This window comes from Arachis ipaensis, chromosome B06 (assembly GCF_000816755.2).
Source record: "Arachis ipaensis cultivar K30076 chromosome B06, Araip1.1, whole genome shotgun sequence".
Lineage (NCBI taxonomy): Eukaryota > Viridiplantae > Streptophyta > Magnoliopsida > Fabales > Fabaceae > Arachis > Arachis ipaensis.
Window position 1 is genome coordinate 38,792,702 of NC_029790.2, and position 26,699 is coordinate 38,819,400.

General features: G+C 36.4%; 3 protein-coding genes and 1 long non-coding RNA gene across 7 annotated transcripts; all 4 read right to left on the reverse strand.

The window, feature by feature from the left end:
• Positions 283-4,648, reverse strand: LOC107648616. The gene is made up of 2 exons (XR_001621997.2): positions 3,760-4,648; positions 283-1,457 (listed from the first exon to the last, which is right to left on the reverse strand). It is a non-coding gene; the product is annotated as an uncharacterized LOC107648616 (long non-coding RNA).
• Positions 9,351-11,346, reverse strand: LOC107646777. The gene is made up of 6 exons (XM_021105506.1): positions 10,995-11,346; positions 10,652-10,887; positions 10,355-10,570; positions 10,163-10,255; positions 9,986-10,087; positions 9,351-9,888 (listed from the first exon to the last, which is right to left on the reverse strand). Exons 1-6 carry the CDS (start codon positions 11,344-11,346, stop codon positions 9,496-9,498), a joined length of 1,392 nt encoding a protein of 463 aa, XP_020961165.1. The 3' UTR covers positions 9,351-9,495.
• On the reverse strand, positions 14,074-26,693 carry LOC107646776 (uric acid degradation bifunctional protein TTL-like). 4 transcript variants are annotated; one of them, XM_021104436.1, is made up of 8 exons: positions 26,239-26,693; positions 24,740-24,816; positions 23,819-23,858; positions 18,004-18,186; positions 15,842-15,876; positions 15,598-15,699; positions 14,528-14,621; positions 14,074-14,425 (listed from the first exon to the last, which is right to left on the reverse strand). In XM_021104436.1, exons 4-8 carry the CDS (start codon positions 18,170-18,172, stop codon positions 14,247-14,249), a joined length of 579 nt encoding a protein of 192 aa, XP_020960095.1. In that variant the 5' UTR covers positions 18,173-18,186; positions 23,819-23,858; positions 24,740-24,816; positions 26,239-26,693; the 3' UTR covers positions 14,074-14,246. The 4 variants fall into 4 exon arrangements, with proteins under 4 accessions (XP_020960095.1, XP_020960092.1, XP_020960094.1 ...); XM_021104433.1 differs by lacking the exons at positions 23,819-23,858; positions 24,740-24,816; positions 26,239-26,693 and adding an exon at positions 22,295-22,396; XM_021104435.1 differs by lacking the exons at positions 14,528-14,621; positions 15,598-15,699; positions 15,842-15,876; ... (1 more) ...; positions 24,740-24,816; positions 26,239-26,693 and adding exons at positions 16,661-16,754; positions 17,728-17,829; positions 22,295-22,398 and having other exon boundaries at positions 14,118-14,425; positions 17,969-18,186.
• LOC107646775 lies at positions 18,276-19,735 on the reverse strand. The gene is made up of 2 exons (XM_021104432.1): positions 19,234-19,735; positions 18,276-19,137 (listed from the first exon to the last, which is right to left on the reverse strand). The coding sequence occupies exon 2, from the start codon at positions 19,117-19,119 to the stop codon at positions 18,463-18,465; it is 657 nt and encodes a 218-aa protein (XP_020960091.1). The 5' UTR covers positions 19,120-19,137; positions 19,234-19,735; the 3' UTR covers positions 18,276-18,462.

Here is a 26,699-nt window from a genome sequence, read left to right on the forward strand (position 1 = left end):
GGATATTTGGAGAAGAGAGAGCGAGAGCGACTGAGTAGTAGAGACTAGAGAGCGCAGGTTAGGGATTGGGGATTTAGGGGTTAGGGTCAGGGACGGCTGGGACGCTCTCTGCTCTCACACTAGCACAACAGCTTCATTTGTTTGGGGGGTGGGGGTTAGTCATTTTTAGGGTTTTTTCCTAACCGGTTCGGTTCGGTTAGAGTTTTCAGAGTCAAAACCGAAAACCGAACCGAACCGCCTAAAAAATAGCAAAATAAATTTTTTTCGATTTTTTCGGTTTTCGGTTAATTCGATTCTCGGTTTTTTCGGTTCGGTTCGTCGATTTAGTTCGGTTCGGATCGGTTTTGAACACCCCTATCATCAATGCATATGGTTTCCATAGTCTTACATGAGCATGTACCCGAAATTTCCAATATTTTTCAACAAAGAATAAAACACATTTTTATCTACCAATGTTCCCAAATCTTCCCCACACTTAAACATCACACACTCTCACTACCTTAAGCTACTCAAAGATTCAAATAGGACAATTAATTATTTTTTGCTTAAAGGTTAGTGATGTGGCAATATAAAGAACAAAAGGAGATTGTAAAGGCTCAAAGTGACAAACAAAGGTGAATGAAATGGTAGGCTTTTTGGGCTAAGTGAGCTATAAAGAAATAATGACCTCAATCACATAATTGCATAAATATACACTAAACAATGAATATATAGAATTAAACAAACCAAAGATTGCAATTAGAGAAGAGCAACACACAAAAATGAAATAAGTGGTCAAATGGTATAACCACACAATAAGGCTCAAAAACTCACAAGTTGTATGTTCTTTAACTCAAAAATCATATTCCACAATATATAAATCATGCAAGTTTCATAGAATTTCGACTCAATTCAATTCGAATTTCCAATGCCCTATATACAAAAGATAAGCTTCTTGGAAATTTCATTAATTGACTAACACTTATTCTATATATGTATATAGTGTGATTGGATGAAAAAAGTCAAAAATCCTAAGTTTAATTCCCAATTTCAATCAAACTAAAATAGCAAGTGTATAGGAAATCAAACTAGGTGTAATCATCACATCATCCAAATCACAATCAAGACAAACAACCAAAAAGCATATGTACAAGCCAAAATTAAGAGCAAAATATCAAAATATGCATAACAAAGTAATAAACTAAGTAAAAAGCAAAAAAAGATAAAATATATACAAAGCAACTAAAAAGCATAATAATAATAATAAGAACTAAACTACAAGTGTTCGGAAATGAAATTGTCACCCAAATATGCTTGTTGAAGATGGACAACTTCCCCACACTTAAAATGTAGCACCGTCCGCGGTGATCAGATCAAGCAGAGTGGAAAGAATCGTCACTGTGTCACCTCCACCTTCAGCTAGTGGGTTAGGCGATAGAGTCGCTACAAGAGTGATGGTGGTGCTGAAAAGGAAAGAGCTTCACACAACAGCATATGAAGTGAATAGATAATAAAAATTTGAATGGAAGCAAACATGAGATTCAAGTTAAAAGCAAACAGAAGCAACTTCCAATCAAATAAAGGAATCTAAGAAAGCTAACTTGCTTGTTTATCAAAGAGAAAAAGAAGAAAGGAGCATTGTTGCTATGCACAAAGAGAAAGAAAACAGTTAGAGGTTATTGTTAGTTGAAAGGTAAAAGGAAAGTTAAAAGTTATGTGAGTAAAAAGAAAATAGTTAGTTGAAAAAGAAAAGAAAAGTTAAAAATTAAGAAAAGTTAGAAATTAATGTTAGTTGAAAAGGAAAAGAAAAGTCAAAGTTATATGAAGAAAAAAAAAGAAAAATTTAATTGGGAAAAGAAAAGAAAGAAAAGATAGTCAAAAGTTATGTTAAGAAAAAGAAAAAGTTAGTTGAAAAAGAAATCAAAACTTAAAAAGTTATGTAAAAAGAAAGAAAAAGTTAGTAAAAGAAATGGGAGGAAAATCAAAATTTAGGTGCATAGTCACAAGTTCCTTGATTCCAAAAAGTTTCAAAAATGTAAAAACAAGCAAGTTTCTATTCACTTTTCAAAAGTTCAAGATGCCAAAACAAGTGATTCACATATACATGTAGAGCACATAATCAAGTAAATCTCAATCACAAGTAAATTGGCATAAGTTTAAGCAATTTGGTGTTAGCAAGTTAAAAACATCGAGAGATTCAAACACCAAATTCATATGAGGTATGAAAATCACATGGTTGAAATGAAAAATTGACAAGCTTATTTACTATCTGACTCAAGGCAACTTAGACATGGAGAAAACTGAATCAAATTCAGCCACATAGGTAAAAAGAAATCCAACCTTGTGAGAGCATGCAAAAGAGACTTGAATTTAAATGAAAACCAAGTTTATGGTCAAATCGTAGCTCAATTAAGGATTGTTCAATGCTTAAAAATAACATACAAGTTAAAACAAGCAAAGAGATTAAAGAATTGACCAAAACTTGTAAGGAGACTCTTGAGGAAATTTCCAAAACCCTTTTAGACAACAAGATTCTTTTTGACATAGAATTCCGTCAATTAGAATATTGTTGCACCAAGTACAACAATATCATTTAATAAAATAGGTTTAGGAAAAATCCGGCAGCATTTCAGCTGTAAATTGGCCATTTCCCAAATTCAATCAATTAATTCAAATTTCCTATGAATGATTTAACCATTAAATTCACAAAATTCATGTATGTTTTCAAAGGAAATCAGAAAGTGAGCCAAAATACAGCAAGAACAAAAATACAGCACCAAAACAATGAACCATTTAACAAGCAGGCAATCTGAATTCAAACAGTCAAGTGCAGAATTGAAAGAAAACTTCAGTAGCAATCAATCTTGAAGCAAGAACAAAATGGAAAATTGAAATGGAGCAATTGACAATTCAATTTAAAATCAAGAAAAACAGGATCATTCAGCAACATAACAGCATTCAATTGCCCAACATACACCAAAACAGCAACAAGGAATCACCCAGCAGCATTCTTTTTCTTGAATTCAACAACCAATCACAAGTATTCAACATGAATTTAAACAAATAAGCGTCCTGAATCAAGTGATTAGGTTCAAATTAAAACACAAATTGCAGCAGCAGTGATAATGCAAACGCAGGAATTTCTCAAAATTCATGACTGCAAAAACAATCCAAAACTTGTGGCTTCTAAAGAACAACTATGCAGCAGCATTAAACAAGCCAGTTTAGCACCAAAGTAAATCAATGAAACAGCAACATAACATCAATAACAATTTAAACCAAACCAACAGCTTCAAGCAGCATTCTTTCTTTGAACAATGAACAAAAGTAATGGCCTAAACCACAGCATCAAAACAGCACAATGAATAATAAAAAAAATTAATGGACTCAACCAGCATTCATTGCATTGAATTCAATAATCATTCCAGGAGCAAGCAGTATGTATTCAAGCAATTACTCATAATCGAATCCAACAGAGAAGTGCAAATTGGAGAAGAACTCAGCCCGGAGCACTCAGCAAGAACAAAGCAATAATGAACAGCCAGGCAGCAGCATCAAGCAAACTAATTTAGCACGGGGCAAATCAATGAAGCAGCAACATTTCCAAACAACAGCATTATTCAAAACAAACCTAAATCCACTACCCAGCTCAGATTCTCTAACAACCTAATCAACTAACATGCATTTCTAACTAACTTAATCAATAAAAATTAAATTATGCTAACAGAAAACAGAAAAAGGAATAGAAAACAGAATTGAAAACAGAATAGAGAATGGAACCTGAAAGGGCAAAAACAGAACAGAGAAAGGGAAGGGACAAGAGAAGGGGAAACGGAAGCAGAGGGATGCCAGCCCAGAGGTGGTGGCTTCAACAGTGGTGATGGTGAGTGAACGGCTGGAGCAACCCAGCTGACCTGGTGGTGCGGCGGTGTGGGCGCTGCTTCAATGGCAGCGGCGGAGAGTTGCCCAGCAATGAAAACAGGGGCCTTGCCCTGTTTTGGGTGAAGAGCAACAGGGTGAAGGAGCTCGTGTGTGGGAGGAAAGAGGGTTGGGTCGCCGTGGCTCGTCGACGGTGGACGCTACGGTGGTTCACGGTGGTGGTTTGGCCGGGAGAGGAGGCGCGAGGATAACGTCGCGATGGCACTGAGCTTGGTGGAAGCTAGAAGAAGGAAAGGGGAAGAGAAGGGGGCGCGGTGGTGTGGGTTATCGCCGGCGATTATGGATGAAGGGGGGCTGTGGTGTCGCGGCTGAGGTGGCGCGGAGGAGCGGAGAGCACGCAAAGGGGGCTCTGCGGCGCTACTTGTAGCGCGAAGAGGAGGGCCGGGATGCCAGACAGGACGCGGCGGCGCGGTTGGGTAACAGGGCTGCGAAAACGGAAGGCGACGGTGGTGCTGGGCTCGCGGAGCTGCGGGCGGAGAAGGGTGTGAACGGGAAACGGGGAAGAGAAAGAGAAGAATAGGTGAGGTTGCCGGCGGCTGCGAGCTCGCCGCGGCAGTTGTGAGCGAAGGTGGGTGATTGACGAGAAAGAGCTGGTGATGATGGTGAAGAAGATGATGGTAGGGAGGTTGTGACTCAGAGAAGAGGAAAAGACAACAGAAGGGGAGAGGAGGGGGATGCGGACGCACGAACTGTGCGGGTGCTCCCAACATAAGGGGGATTTGGGAATGAAAGAGAGCAAAAGATGTAAATAGTAAGGAATTAAATAAACGGATTTGGATCCTCTAAAGTTTGGATTTCACTTTAGAGAGGAAAGTGTGATTTCTCACCATTGATTTCATAGGTGGGACCAAGAATAAATATGAAAGAGAAACTATTCAAAAGTAGAAGATCACACTTTACTCTCTAAAGTGAAATTCAAACTTTAGAGGATCTGAATCCTAAATAAACATGTAAGAAATTAAAGTCAAAATAATCAAAGTCAAAGCAATAAAACTTTAAATGTAAGAAATTTTTTGATAAGTAATTGCGAATTAAGGTTATTTATTCTAGCCATTGACCACAAACGCATGATGATTATAAAGAGTTAATCCTATTTAGTCAACTCTACATCGAGGATAAGTCAAATAAGCATAGTTGATTCCAATTCATAAGTTCTAAATCAACACTATGGGGTCACTTAGAGTCAAGAGAAACCAAATCAATTAACTACTCTAATATATCAAACAAGAATGAACATCAATGACTCAAGGAACACCAAAATTCACAATTCCAAGTCAAGAGTGAGAAAAAGCTATGTAAAAACTAAGTTAAGTATTTCATCAAACACTTGGTATGCATAAAAATAAAATAACATTAAATTGCAATAAAATAAATTCTAAAATTACAAAAGCAAGAAAATAGCAATAACAACTAAAGAAAGCAATAAAGACATGGAAACATAGATTTCATTAAATGTAAATTAAAATAACAAAGTATGCTCATAAACATAAAAGACAAAAGAAATGAAATAACAAATAGGAGAAGAGGACAAAGATGCAATAACAATAAATGACAAGGAAAAGTAATTGAAAACAAGAATTAAAAATAGAAATGACAAAAAATTAAACTAAGTAGTCCTAATTCTAGAGAGAAGGGGGAGCTTCTCTCTCTAGAAAAACTAAACAAAACATGTAAAAAGCTAAACCTAAGTGCTCCCCCTTCATTCTTCTTCACTTTGGCTTGAAATAGCTTCATAAATGAGTTGGATTGGGCTTTGGAAGCCCAAAGACGGTGGACGCTACGGTGGTTCACGGTGGTGGTTTGGCCGGGAGAGGAGGCGCGAGGATAACGTCGCGATGGCACTGAGCTTGGTGGAAGCTAGAAGAAGGAAAGGGGAAGAGAAGGGGGCGCGGTGGTGTGGGTTATCGCCGGCGATTATGGATGAAGGGGGGCTGTGGTGTCGCGGCTGAGGTGGCGCGGAGGAGCGGAGAGCACGCAAAGGGGGCTCTGCGGCGCTACTTGTAGCGCGAAGAGGAGGGCCGGGATGCCAGACAGGACGCGGCGGCGCGGTTGGGTAACAGGGCTGCGAAAACGGAAGGCGACGGTGGTGCTGGGCTCGCGGAGCTGCGGGCGGAGAAGGGTGTGAACGGGAAACGGGGAAGAGAAAGAGAAGAATAGGTGAGGTTGCCGGCGGCTGCGAGCTCGCCGCGGCAGTTGTGAGCGAAGGTGGGTGATTGACGAGAAAGAGCTGGTGATGATGGTGAAGAAGATGATGGTAGGGAGGTTGTGACTCAGAGAAGAGGAAAAGACAACAGAAGGGGAGAGGAGGGGGATGCGGACGCACGAACTGTGCGGGTGCTCCCAACATAAGGGGGATTTGGGAATGAAAGAGAGCAAAAGATGTAAATAGTAAGGAATTAAATAAACGGATTTGGATCCTCTAAAGTTTGGATTTCACTTTAGAGAGGAAAGTGTGATTTCTCACCATTGATTTCATAGGTGGGACCAAGAATAAATATGAAAGAGAAACTATTCAAAAGTAGAAGATCACACTTTACTCTCTAAAGTGAAATTCAAACTTTAGAGGATCTGAATCCTAAATAAACATGTAAGAAATTAAAGTCAAAATAATCAAAGTCAAAGCAATAAAACTTTAAATGTAAGAAATTTTTTGATAAGTAATTGCGAATTAAGGTTATTTATTCTAGCCATTGACCACAAACGCATGATGATTATAAAGAGTTAATCCTATTTAGTCAACTCTACATCGAGGATAAGTCAAATAAGCATAGTTGATTCCAATTCATAAGTTCTAAATCAACACTATGGGGTCACTTAGAGTCAAGAGAAACCAAATCAATTAACTACTCTAATATATCAAACAAGAATGAACATCAATGACTCAAGGAACACCAAAATTCACAATTCCAAGTCAAGAGTGAGAAAAAGCTATGTAAAAACTAAGTTAAGTATTTCATCAAACACTTGGTATGCATAAAAATAAAATAACATTAAATTGCAATAAAATAAATTCTAAAATTACAAAAGCAAGAAAATAGCAATAACAACTAAAGAAAGCAATAAAGACATGGAAACATAGATTTCATTAAATGTAAATTAAAATAACAAAGTATGCTCATAAACATAAAAGACAAAAGAAATGAAATAACAAATAGGAGAAGAGGACAAAGATGCAATAACAATAAATGACAAGGAAAAGTAATTGAAAACAAGAATTAAAAATAGAAATGACAAAAAATTAAACTAAGTAGTCCTAATTCTAGAGAGAAGGGGGAGCTTCTCTCTCTAGAAAAACTAAACAAAACATGTAAAAAGCTAAACCTAAGTGCTCCCCCTTCATTCTTCTTCACTTTGGCTTGAAATAGCTTCATAAATGAGTTGGATTGGGCTTTGGAAGCCCAAAAATCGCCCCCAGAGATTTGCAATTAATGACCTCACGTGCATGCAGTCGTGCGTACGCACAGTTGCGCAAAATTCTCATCGTGCGTATGCACGACATTTGGTGCGTATGCATCCTTGCATGAAGTCACCGTTGTGCGTACGCACAGCAGCAACTTCCAAATTCCATTTTCTTCATGATTTCTCCCATTTTGGATGCTCCTTCTTCTCTTCTTCAACCCAAACTTGCCTTGAAAACCTGAAATCACTTGACAAATACATCAAGGCACCAAATGGGATTAAAGTGAATAAAATTTAGCAATAAAAAAGTTTAAAGAGCATGTTTTCACTTTCAAGCACAAATTAGGAAGACATCATGAAACTATGCTATTTCAATGGATATATGAAAGAAAAGTCAATGAAATCCACCTAATTAAAGCAAATAAATACCATGAAATGTGGATTCATCAGTACTCTACTGCAGCAGAGATAACTTTAATTAATACCTTCTTTTCTTTCTGCTCTACTGTGGCAGATATTCATTAAAATCCTTTCAGTCACTGCTCTCTACTCTTCTGTAGCAGAGATCCTTTTACTTAATACATCCTTCTCGTCACTGCTCTATACTCTTCTGTGGTAGAGATCCTTTTACTTAACACATCCTTCTCTTTTTGTTCTTTTTCTTTTCTTTTCTTTCTCATCTTTCTCTCTTATTTTCTTACTTCTTTTCTTTCTCTCTTCTTTTCTTCAATCTTTTAATTCTTTATCGTAATTCAACTTCGCATTCTTCTCTTACCTTTTCCTAGTGTCTTATGAAAAAGAATCATAAAATTTCTAGATTATCTGTGTCCTCTTAATTTTTTAAGAGTTCTTCTGTTTGCTCTTCTCTAACTTAAATATTCTTAATAAAATGATAACAATAATCTAAATAAGATAATTTAAATGGTAAATAATATATATATATCTTTTCTTAAAACTTAGTTTATAAAACCTTATTTTTAAACTTTTATTAATTACTTTCTAAATCACAAACTTTTTAATATTCTATTTTTAACTTTAATATTTTATAAAATTATATTTGAACCTTCACTTATTTTCATATTTATAAAAATAACTCAGAACTTATATGAAATACCTATTTATTCCTGAATTTTATTTATCACCCAAAATACTCAAAAATAACTTCAATTTTTATTAAATTACTATTTCAATCTCAAATATAAATTTTATTTCCCTGATTATAACTTTACCAAAGGACTGAATCCTATTTCCAAAATTCTTCAAGTTTTTAGCTTGAGTTTTAAGTCCGTTTTTTAAGCTTTACTATTACTGATTTTTCACCGCTTTTCATTTAATCTCTCCGCCATCAAACCTCATCAATTTAATCAATAATTATCATTCACACAAGCCCCAAAATTATCAAAATAACTCTATTTGGGCTGTTCTTTATGGCCGAACCGTAATTCACAAGCAACAATACACTACAAGGGAACCGGAAAATAGCGGCGGTTCTTGGAGTGATTTGCGGCGGTTTTAAACCGCCGCGAAACGGGATTCTAACGGTTCGTTAAGCGTCGCCTATTAGAGGGTGGTTATATGATTTTGCGGCGGTTCTCAGGAACCGCTGGCACAATCGCCGCAAAATCCAAGATTAGCGTCGCAATGTTTAGCGGGGGTTTAAAACCGCCGCGATCTGGAAATCTGTAGTCGACACGAAATGTTCGGCGGTTTCAAACCGCCGCCGTTTAATGGCCACGGTTTAAAGACTAATGCATTTACCGGCGGTTTGAAAACGTCGCGGTTTAACGGCCAATGTTTTTTGAAATGTAATTGGCGGCGGTTGTTAAACCGCCGCTATCTCCTAACCCGAATTTTCAAATTCCTAACGGCTAGTTCGCAACCGCCACTATTTTTCAGTTATATGGCCGCAAAAATACTGTTCTGTACACTGGCAATCACGCTTTTTCTTATTTCAATGTACATTTTTTTTCGTTTTTTTTAATTATTCTTAATATTAGTAAGTTAAATTATTTAAAATCCCGAAAAATAAATTACAGGGTAAACGACAATAGCAAAACCATTAACTTAATTAATATAATTATCCGAATATCAACAAAGTGTACTCCTTACTAAGAGTTGCATAATCAACAAAATAAAAGTGTATATCTAAAAGAAGAAAAGGTTCCACAATCCTAAGAACTACTTTCTAATCTGTCCCTCCAACGCACTCATCCATGTGGCGACGTCTGATGGCAGCTCCCTACCTTGCCCTTGAAGTAGACATATCAAAGCACTCTCCATTGCCTGCATCCTGCCCTTCCCAGCTGCTACTTCATCCTCCACTGCCTTCCTTTTCAATTTTTCTGCTGCCAACTCTGCTTGCAGTTCAAGCAGCCCCCTTTGGGTCTCCTCCCTTTCAAAACTATTGCTCGGCTGATGGGAATTCATACCAAAGACTTGACTAGAAGTCGGTCCCAACCCCATGCCACGCACCCTACCCGGGCGCTCTTTTCCGAGAGCTTGAGCAAGCGAATCATTCTGGGATAACAGTCTAGAAGATTCATTGCCTTGCTCAATAGCCTCAATTCTTTCCTACACACATAGATAAGCAATTAAGAGCATTTATTAGCTAGTCGCTAACCGCACAGACTTCCAATAAAATTTAAAAAACTAAAAACACATTCCTTACTCCAATAGCGCGAGCCGCATCATGGATATAGGAGCCATCATCTCTTTTGTGCGTTAAGAGATACAACTCTCCTCTACTAACTCTCCTCCTTTGTCGTTCCGACTGTACCAATAATGACGACAAAGTGAATAAGGTAGAGGAACAGATAATTCTAAAACATTCTCAAAATTAGATTACCTCTTCTTCTCCGAGCCTTGCCAAGCTTTTTGATCCGCCGGTGTGGGTGTAAAGCTGCTTTGATCGATTCTCGACATTTTTCTTACACTTCTCCTGTCATGCCATCAAATTAAGAGTTACTAGACACTAGTTCTAACGAACTAAATGTAACATAAATAGACTTTGTCTGATATGAAACTAAAACTATATTACCTGTGTCTCTTCGCTATTGCGATAATCGAGAAACTTTCTCCAATGTTCCGCAGTAATTCCATCTGGGCGGTTTTCAATATTTGCTGCAAGTGAAAGTTCTGCGTCATAGTAGTGATGGTATAATCTGCTTCTCGTTTCCTTCCAAGCCCTTCCCAGCATCTTGAATATTACAGACTTTATAATTCCTCTACTATCTTCTTCAAAATGGAACATTTCCTGAAACATTAGAATTAAGCTGTGAGTAGTGTTCAAAGTATGAGTTTGGAATGGTACGAAGAAATAAAAATAACATTTTACCTTTACTATTTCATTATAGACCTTCTCCCTGGTGTGAACCTTTCTCCAGTCCCTCTCGCCGATTGGGAATTTGGTGTAGTCAGATCCTAGCAGTCCCATAACGCCGCTCAGTAAATCTGCTTCATCCCCAACTGGTTGCAGTGCACTGTTAAACCTGAGTACAACCTTTCTTCCGTTAGGTGGCTTCATAGCTTCCTTCACACTCAGTTTGACCTGTTTGATTGTGCCATCGGATTCTGTAAAAAATATTAATTATTAGTTAGCTACCATTGGAGTCAAGCTGCGAATAAATTATAGAAAAAATGGGACAATAAAAAGTAGAATTAAATAAGTTCTCTTATACCAATTGTCTTAACATCCCAAAATTCTGTGGTCTTGCGTCCCTTGCGCTTCTGAGCATCCTGTGCAGCTAAAAGGTTATCAACATGTTGGTCAAAAGAATCTACCTCATCTGCCTCGGCGTCCGGCTCCGAGTTTTCAACATCATTCATGGAAGCCTGTGGAGCAGGCAGTGGTTTGGTTCGGGGTGGACGAAAGGGGCGTAAAGACGAGGATGTGGGGGCACTACTGCCACTGGGCGGCGGAATTGGGCAGTCCGCTCTCTGCGAAGTTGAAGTCGCATGACCTCCCACTTGAGGTTGCTGACATGCTGTGTCTACACAGGCTTTCTTCGTGAAACGACTTACCCGAGACATCTTTCCCAACTGCATTCGAATTATAACGAAGTAATAACAATTAATGTGTACATAATAATATAAATTAACATGCAAAAAGGACACCGGCATACCCCAGTTACATGAGTACATGAGTACATGAGTTGAGATTAGCATGTTAACAAAGAAATCAAATATGTGGGGCATAAAAAAATTGATATATTCACAATTTATTCAATTATTTATGTTAAATATAATTAATCATGTATCATTTTTATTAACCCGAATATAACAATTAATATGTACATCATAATATAAATTATCAGAGGTCCCAACTGCATTCGAAAAATACGAGAGTACATGAGTTTGTCAATTAAAAGAGTATATTAACAAGGAAATCAAATATGTTAGACATAAAACTAATATTGACGTACTTCCAATTTCTCTATAATGCCTAGAACCATAAGAATGTGGTGTATTATTGGAATAGAATTGCAAAAATGTCTAACTATTAGATTAGTACACATAAAATTCGGGTTCTTCCAAACGTACTCAAAATAGTACAATAATACTACTCAATTTAAAATAGAAAATAGCACTTCAATGTGGAATTGCAGCAAATTCTTGAAGAAGCTTAATTAATTAATCATATTAAAAGAAAATAAATCTAACTAGACATTGCAACGTATGAATGTAAAAGGGACACTTATTCGCATGGTGCAGGGCGGCTCTTCATTAACGAGAGAAATTATGAAAAACTAATAACCGGGGGTGAGAGAGAATCAGAAAGGATATCATTAGCCAAGACGAGAGTAAGATTATGCTGTTTCTTTAATTTTGTTTTTGGTGCCTAAACGTCTCTCATTACTTGACACTTATTAATTAATTAGTAATTAGTAATCCTAATATATAAGCAGAGTATTTGTTAATTAAATATATAATATAATAAATGTACGTCGTAGATAACTATTATTATTAGGATCAGCAATAGCATGCTTAAAACGAAGATAATGACAGATTAAAAAAAGAGAACTTTGAATTGAAGGTGAGTTAGAGCATGGAAGGATGCGGTTGGAGAATGAAATTAGTAGTATGTTAGAGCATAATAATATCCAGGATTAATCGTGCTTACCTCCAGCGGGATGACTGGTTTGAGGGTAAGAGAGGAATCACCGGGGATCGGACAGCGAGGGAAGGGCCTCCAGGACGCTGGCACACCGCAGAGACGGACGTGGAGGAGAGGTACTGGACGAAGCAAGCTCCAATAAGGATTATTGGTATTAGGAAAAAAATAAGGATTTAAGGAGCGGTGGCTTATCTAATTTAAAATTTAAGTTTGTATTTTTCGGTTTTTTGTATCTTTTTTAAAAGTCTTAGTAGGTATGGAAGAAAAAATTACAATTAAAAAATAAATACTTAACGATTATATTAGTTTGTTATCTATATATTTATAAACAAATATTTATGTTAATTTTATTCTCCGAGCTCATTAGGTCTATTTTTTTAATTTTATAATAGACGCTAATAGTTTTTGTTTACTCTCTTCAATTCATACATTAATATCAAATGTTGTTTTGTTTACTCTCTTCAATTCATACATTAATATTATCATTTGCATATCGCTACTAATAAAATATTCAGTATATATGACTTATTTGTTTATATATCATACCGATAGATTAATTAATTCCATAAACTGGAATAATATATATGCTTTTTATAAATTTATATTTTATTCTTCATCGTTCCTATTATGAAATTAATTTTTTTTAAAATTTAAATTAATAAAAAAAATAATATAAATAGTTATATTTTTAACACTCATTTTCAAACAAATGCCTTTTTTAGATTTATTTAATTTTTTATAGTTTTTCTGTTTTTATTTGTTTTATGTTATTTTTTATTTTTAAAATTTATTAAAGATCGATTTCTAAATTATTTAGATATAAAATTCTAATATCATATCATAATATTATTTCTTTCAAAATTTAAACTAATAAAAAAAACATAAATACTTAACGAACAAATTATTGTGTTCTGTATATATTAATTTTTAAGAAGTATTCGAGACTATTTTGGTTACATATTTGAAGTAATCTATTGTGTTCTTCTTCTCTCTTTTTTTTACTTTTATATTTATTAATCATGAGTAGTGTAAACTTGAGCAGATGATGAAGTAAGTGAATTGATAAGAAAGGCCTATTAGCTATTTCAAGAAGCTATTCAAATCGAGCTTTTTACTTTTGCTGAATATAATATTCTGACTAGTAAAACTAAGAAATTGATAAATGTTTCACGTATTGGAGTCAATGATTCTCCAGCTTTCAAGAAAATCATTGATGAATTATATGTGTCTTTGGAATCACCGTTCGTATATAAAAAATGTTTACTATCAAATCATTAAACATTTTTAAATAACTCTGTGCTCATTTAATATTTTAATTTCCCCTGCTTCATATATTATTATTATTTCATTTATGTTTATTCAGTGAGATGAAGGAGAAAAGAGGCAGACATATACCGTTGATTATATTGATTCAATCAAAATGTTTATCAAAATTAAATAAAATATTGTTAACAATATAACTATTCTGTTGTCTTTTTCTACAAGTTAAAAATTTTGGAAAAAAAATTTTATGACATGATATCAAAACTCCATATCTAAAAGGTCTAGAATTTGATCACTGGTAAATTTCAAAGTGAAAAACATAAATTAGATAAAAAATAAAATAAGATAAACAATAAAATAAAAAAATAAATTTATGCATGCAAAACTTAAATAAATCTAATGTTAGATATATAGTAATTTGAGATTAATCTATTCCAAATTCATTATCATTTCATCGAATTCAATAGGCAAATGAATAATCACAAATAGTCACTTTGTTCAGTTCAGTCCTAATATTTTGTGAGATAAGGCAGACTAATAATAAAGAGAGCAGTCAGCAAATATCATTCTCCTCTGGAGTTTTATTGAGGTCAAAGGTTACGATGGAAGGTTGGTGTCCTTTAGAGACAACCTCATCAGAACTATCTGGCGCAACGTCATCTTCGAGCATTGAATCTTGAACTACCTCGCCAGTCTCTTCCGAAACTTCTAGAATCTTTTCCCGAGACAAACCTGACGGATACACCAAAAGCAAACAAGTTATTAGAAGTCACAAATTTTACAAAAAACAAAGCACAAAATAGCGCCATGTTATAAACTGCTGGTTTGGCTTACGTTCCCATAGTTTCGTAAGACGTCTTTCTATAAGAGTGAATTCCTCCCGAGACGCCGTTTCAAGTTCAACTTGCAGACTATTCTGATATCGTGCCTGCACAAGAACATGCCAAAATCAGCCAGACCAATCAGAAATATATATCAGTAATGGACATGCTTGACAAATTTGAATTGACATGGTCGTATATATCAGAAATATAGGTCAGAAATATATACCAAGCTGTTCCTTCATTTCTTTCTTTCTTTCTTTAAATAATATCACTGAAAGTCATACTTAGGAGCGTCCAAGGAAAAGACATGGTATAATACTAGAGTGGTGATTTCTTAGTCGTCACATCAAACCAAATGATGAACTAATTAATTAGTCCTTTGAAACTAACTAACAATTTCTAAAATACAAGAGAGGCTCAATCTGTGACGTCAAATTATTTTAACTAAAAACACTAAACAAGCTTACTTTTCTTAGCGCGAATAAACAATCACAAAATAATTGTGCCTAACAAGTAACAAACATGTTTAGTAACTCAATCATGAAGTCGTCACAATCAAATGGGAAAATGATGGGAAGGAAGATGGTAAACACCTCCCCCTCAAAAGTAACCTACTTCCTCCTCCATTCTTTAATTGGATGAAGAAACAACAAATAAAAATAGATTTCTGAATTCAAGGCACACCCATAATCACGTAGACAGCATGTTCAAAAGTTAGTATATTTATTTTCTTAGGAGGAAAATAAATATACTTATCAATATACAAAAATGCATAAAGAATTATTATTGTAATCTTACAAACTATAGGGTTTTAGGATTGAGTTAACTAGTTGCACTCAATTATGAGTTGTTGTTAATAATCAATAATATGATGATGTAACCAGCATCCCCAACAGAGCCACAAGTCTTCATCCCAATTTCATTCACAACCCCATTATTCTTCCTAACTCATCGGACAAAATTATTTTAATCCCACTCACACTCTTTGCTTCTCTTCTCATTCAATTACTCCCTTATTATTATTTTTATTTATTTTCCTTAAATCATACAATCACGTGTTAAAAAGATTAAAAACGGTACCTGCACCTCCTCCAGTATTTGTTGCGAAAGGCGCAGGTTCGTGCTAGTCACGAACCCGAAGCCGAATTTCTTGCGGTACTCTGATAGGTATTGAAGCAATCCCTGCAATGTCCATTTTTTCAGACAAATGTTAGCCCCTTTCGAAGGTGCCTTTTAATTAAAGACAATAAAACATCTAGATTTGCTACGGCAGGTTGAAATAAAGCCAAGCAGCCTTTAGGCGAGCAGACACATGACAACTTACCATCCTAATATCCCCACGCGCAAAAGTAATAGCATCTGATAAGTGCCTGTGTGCTGAGAATGTGTCCAGCCATGACTGAATGGGCAACGTGTTGAGTCTTTTTCTACAAGTTAAAAATTTTGGAAAAAATAAATTTATGACATGATATCAAAACTTCATATCTAAAAGGTCTAGAATTTGATCACTGATAAATTTCAAAGTGAAAAACAGAAAGTAGATAAAAAATAAAATCAGATAAACAATAAAATAAAAAAAATAACACTTATGCATGCAAAACTTAAATAAATCTAATGTTAGATATATAGTAATTTGAGATTAATCTATTCCAAATTCATTATCATTTCATCGAATTCAACAGGCAAATGAATAATCACAAAAAATCTAATGTTAGATATATAGTAATTTAAGATTAATCTATTCCAAATTCATTATCATTTCATCGAATTCAAAAGGCAAATGAATAATCACAAATAGTCACTTTGTTCAGTTCAGTCCTAATATTTTGTGAGATAAGGCAGACTAATAATAAAGAGAGCAGTCAGCAAATATCATTCTCCTCTGGAGTTTTATTGAGGTCAAAGGTTACGATGGAAGGTTGGTGTCCTTTAGAGACAACCTCATCAGAACTATCTGGCGCAACGTCATCTTCGAGCATTGAATCTTGAACCACCTCACCAGTCTCTTCCGAAACTTCTAAAGTCTTTTCCCGAGACAAACCTGACGGATACACCAAAAGCAAACAAGTTATTAGAAGTCACAAATTTTACAAAAAACAAAGCACAAAATAGCGCCATGTTATAAACTGCTGGTTTGGCTTACGTTCCCATAGTTTCGTAAGACGTCTTTCTATAAGAGTGAATTCCTCCCGAGACGCCGTTTCAAGTTCAACTTGCAGACTATTCTGATATCGTGCCTGCACAAGAACATGCCAAAATCAGCCAGACCAATCAGAAATATATATCAGTAATGGACATGCTTGACAAATTTGAATTGACATGGTGGTATATATCAGAAATATAGGTCAAAAATATATACCAAGCTGTTCCTCCATTTCTTTCTTTCTTTCTTTAAATAATATCACTGAAAGTCAAACTTAGGAGCGTTCAAGGAAAAGACATGGTATAATACTAGAGTGGTGATTTCTTAGTCGTCACATCAAACCAAATGATGAACTAATTAATTAGTCCTTTGAAACTAACTAACAATTTCTAAATTATAAGAGAGGCTCAATCTATGACGTCAAAGTATTTTAACTAAAAACACTAAACAAACAATTTTCTTAGCGCGAATAAACAATCACAAAGTAATTGTACCTAACAAGTAACAAACATGTTTAGTAACTCAATCATGAAGTCGTCACAATCAAATGGGAAAATGATGGGAAGGAAGATGGTAAACACCTCCCCCTCAAAAGTAACAAACTGCCTCCTCCATTCTTTAATTGGAAGAAGAAACAACAAACAAAAACAGAAACCTGAATTCAAGGCACACCCATAATCACGTAGACAGCATGTTCAAAAATTTGAGAATTTTTTTCTTAGGAGGAAAATAAATATACTTATCAATATACAAAAATGCATAAAGAATTATTATTGTAATCTTACAAACTATAGGGTTTTAGGATTGAGTTAACTAGATGCACTCAATTAAGAGTTGTTGTTAATAATCAATAATATGATGATGTAACCAGCATCCCCAACAGAGCCACAAGTCTTCATCCCAATTTCATTCACAACCCCATTATTCTTCCTAACTCATCGGACAAAATTATTTTAATCCCACTCACACTCTTTGCTTCTCTTCTCATTCAATTACTCCCTTATTATTATTTTTATTTATTTTCCTTAAATCATACAATCACGTGTTAAAAAGATTAAAAACGGTACCTGCACCTCCTCCAGTATTTGTTGCGAAAGGTGCAGGTTCGTGCTAGTCATGAACCCGAAGCCGAATTTCTTGCGGTACTCTGGTAGGTATTGAAGCAATTCCTGCAATGTCCATTTTTTCAGATATGTTAGCCCCTTTCAAAGGTGCCTTTTAATTAAATACAATAAACATCTAGATTTGCTATGGCGGGTTGAAATAAAGCCAAGCAGCCTTTAGGCGAGCAGACACATGGCAACTTACCATCCTAATATCCCCACGCGCAAAAGTAATAGCATCTGATAAGTGCCTGTGTGCTGAGAATGTGTCCAGCCATGACTGAATGGGCAACGTGTTGAACCACAAGTTTCTTGCGAATGAAATTGCGTGCTCTAGTGAAGAGAACGGGGAGGCCTCGATCATTGCATTGCAAAACAAGATGCTAGAGGCACAAAGAAAGAGGTCCATCTCTTCCAATTTCCCTGGCAAAAAAGATCATGTCAGTCAATATATAGTGTCAATTACAATCTAGTAACATCTTACTTGGTTAAATAAATTGAGCAATACATATGTTTAAAAAATCACATTCTCCAGGTAAATTAATTATAAATAAATAGGAATATACATCAGGTGTATCCAAGTTCTAAGAACCTATTACATGCTAGATGCTAATTAATATTTATGCGATCTTATAACCCTCAACAGTGATATACACTATAAAAATAGCGCCCATGTCCAGAATTAGTCTCCGAAGACATCTATATATAGGCAGCCTCGTCGCAGTTATCGATGGCATCAGTGGTTGGTTCCTCCAAATCGTCGTCCCGTCTCAATGACAAACCTTCGACGTCAAACTCAGCCAACCCAGTCAGAATCGGTTGGGGAGAAAATTCGAAGTTACACTGTCCTATATCTTCACCCATTTCAAACATGTCCCTTGGGTTTACATGGATTACCACACTCCATTCTTTATCAGCGTCATCCTCGACATAGTACACTAGGCGAGCCTCGGATGCAAGAATATACGGTTCATCATCTTCTCGATCACCGGTATGAATTGGATGAGAGAAGTTAATCAATGTGTGTCCCAAAGAGTCCTTTTTCATACCTCTGCCAGATGTGGTGTTTGCCCAGATATATCTAAACAAGACGACTGTGAATTGACCACTGTAATTTAACTCAATGATGTCCAATAGTTTTCCATAATACGAGATGCTACCAACGGCAACATTACTATCGCGCTTGCTTGCGTAACTCCTAGTGTCAGAAGTGACATACACCCCACTATTTTGAGTTTTCAACCCTTCCTCTCTCGATAGGGTTCTGAACTTAAATCCATTTACGTTGTAGGATGTATATCGGCTAACTTGAACATTGGGCCCACATGCAAGCCACTGCAATTTGTTTGAAAGCATGCTGCTTCCCAATGTAACCTGGAAGTGAACAAATTGACTATTCATTATCTTGGGATACGAATAACATGACACCATTTATTAATATGTATGTGTATAAATGAAAAAACGTTTCACCTTACGCTTGAACCAATCGGAAAATTCTCTGTGCACAACACTGTCTATGTGAGACTCTGACCTTGTCCTACTTCGTAACTTTCTCTTTGTGATCGCCCTAAACTCACTACAAACGTCACAAAAATGTCACGTCAGGTTCTCCAACCGTAGAAAATCATACGAAGTAGATACTTTCAAATGCACTTACTCAAGATATTTTTCCACAGACAGGCAATTGACCAATACGTGACGGTGAGCTTGTAATTTTTCAGCTGGTGTGAGGGTGTAAAAAGAAGCAGCCCCGACCGCCTTTCCAACCTCTGGGAACATGGTTGCACTCTCATCAGGCATGACTTCACGCGGTCGATCATCAACACGGGATGGTCGATTAATCATACTCTCGACATTATCTAAGTACCTTGAACAGAATACGAGAATCTCCTCGGATAAGTATCCCTCTGCAATTGAGCTCTCTGGTTGTGATTTGTTACGCACGTACTGCTTGAGGTGGCATAGGTACCTTTGGGAATATAACACGTGTCATAAGCACTAATTAATGGCAAAAATTAATAATTTGGTTTGATAATTACCGTTCAATTGGGTACATCCACCGATAATGCACTGGGCCACCGAGACGCACCTCCTCGACCAGATGCACTGTCAAGTGAACCATCACTGTGAAGAAAGAAGGAGGAAAAATCGTCTCCATGCGACACAGAGTATGAACCACGTGACTCTAAAGGAGAGGAAGTTGTTAAGGGTCTATGGATTTGCTGCATAATCGACGAAAAAAGGATGACAAATCCGCCAGGACAGAAGACACCTGGAGAGGCAATACATTCCTTAACGCGATTGGAAGTAGATATTCCATTAGAATGTGACAGTCGTGGCTTTTCAGCCCCGACAACTTACGCTGTCGTAAATCCACGCAGCGGGAAATGTTGCTAGCGTATCCATCTGGAAAGACTATGTTCTTGATAGTCCGTAGAAAGAGCTCCTTCTGTGGATTGGTCATAGTAAAGATGGCAGATGGGTACTTTCCATCTTCCCGTGGCCACAAATCATGCTTGATTCCCATCGACTGGAGGTCTCTTCGAGCTTTAATGTGGTCTTTAGACTTACCTTTCTCGTTCATTATGGTGAATACTATGTTGTCACAGACATTCTTCTCTATGTGCATGACATCAAGGTTGTGACGCAATTCATTGTTCTCCCAATATGGCAGCTCAAAGAATATACTCCTCTTCTTCCAAGGAGTCTCTATTTGCATGGGAGTTTGCTGTCCGCGTGTCCTTTTCCCCGTAACCGATTGCACCTTGCCAAATTGGACATGCACACCCTCTAACTGCCCGAGAATGTCTCTACCAGAGACTCTAATAGGCGGACCTCTATCCTCTAACTTTCCATCAAAGGAGTACCGGTCTTTTCTGTATTTGTGGTCATGATTCAGAAAGCGACGATGACCCATGAAACACCATTTCTGGCTGTGTGTAAGGCGTTTACTTTCAGCATCTAAATTGCACGCAGGACAAGCTCTCCCATCGTACGTGTTCCACCCAGATAAGTTCCCCAAGCCTGGAAAATCACTGATTGTCCACATCAACGCAGCTTGCATCTTGAAGGTGTTTTTCTCGACTGCATCATAAGTTTCAACACCCCTCCATAATTGCTTTAACTCATTGATTAACGGCTCTAGGTACACGTCTATGTCATTCCAGGCATTTTAGGACGAGCAATAATCATAGAGAGTATGAATGAAGTGGGTTTTATGCAAATCCAGGGCGGCATGTTATACGGGATAAGAACCACTGGCCAAATTGAGTACTTCGAGCTCATGTTCCCAAAAGGGTTAAAGCCATCACTGGCTAATGCTAGGCGAACACTATGCGGATCACGAGAGAAGTCGGGATATCGTACGTCAAATGACTTCCATGCCTCGGCGTCCCTTGGATGCCTATACATACCATCAGAGTTAGGACCTCTCTTATGCCACAGCATGTCAACGGCTGTCTTACTAGACATATATAACCTCTGCAGTCGTGGAATAAGGGGAAAGTAACGAAGAATCTTCGCCGCTTGTGGTTTGCCGTTCTTCTTGACAACCATCTTGATCCTCACCCTAGAGTTCTTCTTAGTCTTATGCTTCCATCTCGATGTCCCACACTGCTTGCATTTGGTCAGCTCTTGGTCATTGCCCTGGTATAGCATGCAGTCATTTGGACATGCATCTATCTTCTTGTACTCGAGACCGAGTCTTCTTATGACTTTTTTGGCATCGTGCACAGTGGATGGAATCCGGGCATGCTCAAACGCGTCCGCGAGCAACTCCAATATCAATCCGAAGGCCTTATCGCTCACTCCGCACTTGGACTTAATGTGATAGAGCCTCACCAAGAAAGATAACTTAGAGAACTTTGAACATCCTGGGTATAACTCCTGCTCCCCGTCTTTGAGTAGGCACTGAAAGTTGCGGGATTCTCGACTAGGTTCATTGTATAAGTTAGGCAACTCATCCATAGCGCCGCCGCCCGGTTCATTCTCCGAGTCTTCTTCGGGACCGGGAAGTCCTGAGAAGTTGAATGCATCGTGGACCATATCAAGCATCGGGGCGTTGAAATGTTGTTCAGATTGATCTTCTTGTCCGTCGGAAAAGGGCTCGATCCCGCGTCTCTCACCGTGATGGATCCAAAATGTATAAGTAGACGGGAAAGGGTTGATCACCAAGTGATCGAACGCATCCTCTCTATTTTGTAAGAGGCGGAAACCACACTTCGGACATGGACAACGTATCATCCCATCAGATGATGCATTGGCAAATGCAAAATCTAGGAATCCGGTCAAACCGTCCCTATATTCTGCACTAACTCGTGACTTTGAAATCTAGCTCTTATCTATATCTAGTTTGATGAAAAAATTGGAACGACGACAAATCGTAAAATAAAGGCAGACCACGAGAAAAAAGTAAGTAATTAACACTTGATATAGAATGGGTGATTGACTGTTAAACCGAATAATAAAACACGCATTTAATAGCATATAGGATAATACACAGGCACGAGAAATGTAGGAGAAATTTGCTTACTCATTGAAAAATGCTGCACTTTCAAAAAAAATTACTGGAAGAAAGAAACTCTGGGTCCGATGGCAAATATTTGAAATGGAAAATAAAATTCCTTCCTTAAAAACAAAAAAAGAAAAAGAGGAATATTATATTAATCTGAGAAATGAAAAATATATACGTATATATAACTTGTAATAAATTAATCTTTGACCTACTGGAGGAGATTAAAAAAAAAAGGGGCTAGTTATTTTTCGTACCCACTATATATCTATGTGTCAATAAGCTAAGATGGGCAGGAAAACTTTTTTTTTTTACGTGTAATTTCATCAATCAAGCACCAAAGTACACACCAAAATGCATAGTTTTAGTATCAAATATACTGCTACACTACTATTGTATATATCTACTAGTATACTTGCATTTTTAACCTATTTCTGACACAAATGGATAATGATATTTGGACAAGCTTTTAGGTTTTTCAACTAAACATACCTACTTCCCATGATATTATACTGATGGAGTCTACTTTGCAACATTTGAATAATAATGCAGAAATGAAAATTACAATTTTTCCCTAACTGATGACGCTTATTATGTTAGCTTAGACTATTAATTGTTTAACAGTTCACCCACAGATATACGTTATATATTTTTCACAAGTTATAAAAGAATGAGATATTATTATACTATTAAAATATAATGTATGAGTTGGAGAAGTCACTAATATAGAAATGGAAAGGGGTAAATCAAAACGGTAAAAGTGATGACATGGAGGATAGTTTTATGCTTGAAAACACTCAAAATGAAAGTATCAAACTGCTCCATTAATTGTATCACATAAGAACACTATATATAGAATAAAAGAAATGAATAGTATTCAAAAAACTGAATCTACTTGATTTTGGCATTCAATTAACAAAAGAAACAACTCACTCGGATTGCTAGCAGCAAAAAAATATAAAATACATTTCACGTTCAAATCTGATGCAAAATAAAAAAATAAAAGGTGCATTTTTTTTTTGGGTGGTAGCTAGCACATTGATAAAAAATAAGTAAATCAAGGATCAAAGGGTTTACTTTAAGTCTTCTTTAATCACGCGAAAACCAGAGATCAAAAGTAAATTTTTAGTTTGCAATGTCATGCCTACATTTACAAGACCATTTTAATTTGGAAAACACAATCGGTGATTGAGCAAGCAAGAATTCAATTTTTCTTCTTCTTAATAGACTATTTCTGAATCAAGCTCTTCTAAAAAAACCAAGGTTGATAAAATAAAAAAAAAATAAGACTCCAATTACAAATTAAATAATGTGTAAGCTTTTACTTTTCACTTTATCTATCTTCTCAATTTATAAATCTTTCTCCTGCAAATATAAAATGCAAATTCTGCCAATTGCAGTGAAGTAGTTGCGCAATGACTTAAAAATCTAAGGATACATCAACTAGCCAAAATTATAAGATGGAACTACAAACCATAAGTATCAGATTACAAGAAACAACTACAAATATCTGAAGGAATGGATAGAAACAAAGGAACATCTTACTTTTGAGATACTTTATGGTATTTGGAAATGTCTTCAATAGCTGAAACATTTTCAGGAAAAAGATAGATAGATAAGAGTCAATGTATTGTACACAGTAGCTAATCTTTCAAAAGTAATAAACCAATATAAAAAAAGAAGGTATTTTAATAGGCGAACATCCGGTATTTTCTTTTCTTCTACAAAGGATACAGATACCTCTGCATGGCATATAGTAAACTCTACAGCCCCAGCACCTAAGTCATATCCGTGTGTCAAAAACAATGGTCATTATAATTAGAGAAAGTATTAGGATGCCACATATATCCATCCTTGAACCTTAAGCCTGATATAGAACCTAAACAACTTGTAACTGATTATCAATATCTGTACAATTGGATGTTCTTTAATGCAGAGTTTCAATTTTTCTGCATGATGTTAAATTTCAAATGTCGTCATTGTTTTGAAAGATAAGTTACCACATTTTATGTGACAGGTTTCGGTGCATGCTTAATAATTACAAAATTTTCAAACACAATGTAGCTTTATTCATAATCAGCAAATTCGCAAAAGAATCTGAGGAGTACAAAATGCGAATACATAATTAAAGGATGAATAGAAACGAGGAATACAACATGCCTTTCACATTCAACTTGTAACAACTAACAGTAATGGAAGTATGGAACCAAATCTACTATTCACTATAACACTCTCCGAGACAAAATATAGTGTCATTTTACAGATACTAATCACCCATTCAACAAAATCCCGATGCCTAGCCTAAGGGGAAAAAATGCAAAAAAAAAAAAAACAAAAATAATACAACATGATCCTCCAATTCAACTAAAAACAAAATATATCAAATATAAATATAAAGATGAATACTTAATACATTCCCCAAAAGACTTTGTGCAAGATAAATTGATTCTACTCTATTGATAATACCTGTCACAGCTGCAGGTACAGGAATACACCCCAAGTAAATTATTCCAGAGCTCCGATATACCCGCTCGTCAGAGAACCTGATTCAATGCAAACAAATTAAGTTCAGAGAAAGTCAGAATTTAACTCCGAGAATTAGAGGAAATATTGAACAATGGTAACCAAGATATTTATAGGCTGATGAGAGATCGTGAGATTAAAACCATGGAAAATAAACATTCATAACAGATTCTGGAAAAGATGTTACTAAGCTGGTAAATGATCTAGTAAAGAAACAGATTCTTGAAAAAATGTCCCCTGGTTTTTCAGTTTATCATCCAATAAAGCTTGTTAGAGAGCCAGCAAGGCCACTGCCTTGTGGTGGAGAGCTTTCACTTGGAGAGTTGTTGCAGTACAAATCACAAATGGTCTTAGAGTTGTTATGCTCATTTGGGATGACAGAACTTCACATGACAAGTTCCTTATCAAAACTGTAATTGCTCATTCATTCATTAATTCATTTCTGTTCAAGTGCAAGATGGGTTCTAAAGCTGATCTTGTTCATTGCAGGATGGAGTGATGCAAACTCATGATGAGTCTCTTGGTTCAGGTTGTGTGAACCCTCTTTACTCATCATCAGAAGTGTGTGCTTGTTGACTCACAAGGTGCAGGGAATAATAGGAAAATATCTTTGGAACCATGGTTGTTATTCAATCAAACTATTTCATAATCCTACATTTCAAGTTAGTGCTCACTTTGAATCTTTGGAACCCTGGTTTTTATTCAATCAAACTATTTCATAAAACATTTCAACTCTCGAAAATGGTTTTATCTTTAATGTATTAAAAAGGTTCTTAAATGTGAAAAAGACTCAGAAATTATTTTAAAAGAATTCATAACCTCTCCAATTTGTTCAAATTTTACAAATATATATACAAATCCATGAAAAATTCTGCCTCGCTTTTTCTTATCCTTATACCAAAGACAGCCTTGACTTTCAGTTTGAGAAGATAACAATGCAATCATGAAGTGACAAAACAATAAATAAAATTAAAATACTTAGTACATACATATATAAACCTGCTCCAAACCAAATATAAAAGTTTGATTATGCAGAAAGAGAAATGAACTCACCAGAAGCCCTCGCCACACAAATTTAACTTCGACCCAGAAAAGCTTGAGTAATATAAATGGAAAAAATTAAAGGATTGTAAAATAAATTCAGATAGACAGTGCATGGGTCTTGATATGAAAGAAAGCAATCACAGGTTCCACGCAAAGCAAGCAGGTTTTTCAGCATTTAACAAGTAAATCAACTAACTCCTAAAAACACATCAAGACTCAGGGGTTCAGATATTGGGGAAAAATTCAATCTGAGTGTTAAATTGAAGAAAAATTTGGCCAAAATTAATCAAAATACGTTGTTCAGACCAAAATTAATAAAGCATAAAGATTAATTTGATGCTCGAATAGTTTTCTCAAGAGCCCCGAAACGTAAATTGGGACGAGGGAGAGGAACTTACCACTGAGAGGGGAGTCTATTGCAATCGGCAACGCGAAGCACCGCCAAAGGGGAGAAGGCTGCCAAGGATGACACAGGGACGGATGGATTGGGATGACGCCGACGACTTCACACGCATGCACAGCAGAAGGAGAAGACTCCGACGACCCCTTCTACTTCACCTTCGTGCACGGGAGCTACACGGATGAGGGAGGAGCCTGGTGACCGGAACAACGATGGAGCGGACTCGGTTGGATCTGACAGAGGGAAGGGTAAAGACGGCGGGGAAGGAGCCTTGTTGATTGCTATACCTTGGCTCTGACGAAGGGTTCTCGCGCCAAATACTTGAAGGTTATGGCGCGAAATCAATTTGCTCTGGGTATTTTAGCGAGGCAAAATCCCCTTCCCCCCAATGTCATCTGCAGCGGTGAGGGCCCAATACCGCCTCGGTTCAGTTTATTTGGAGCGGGGGAGTATTCACGC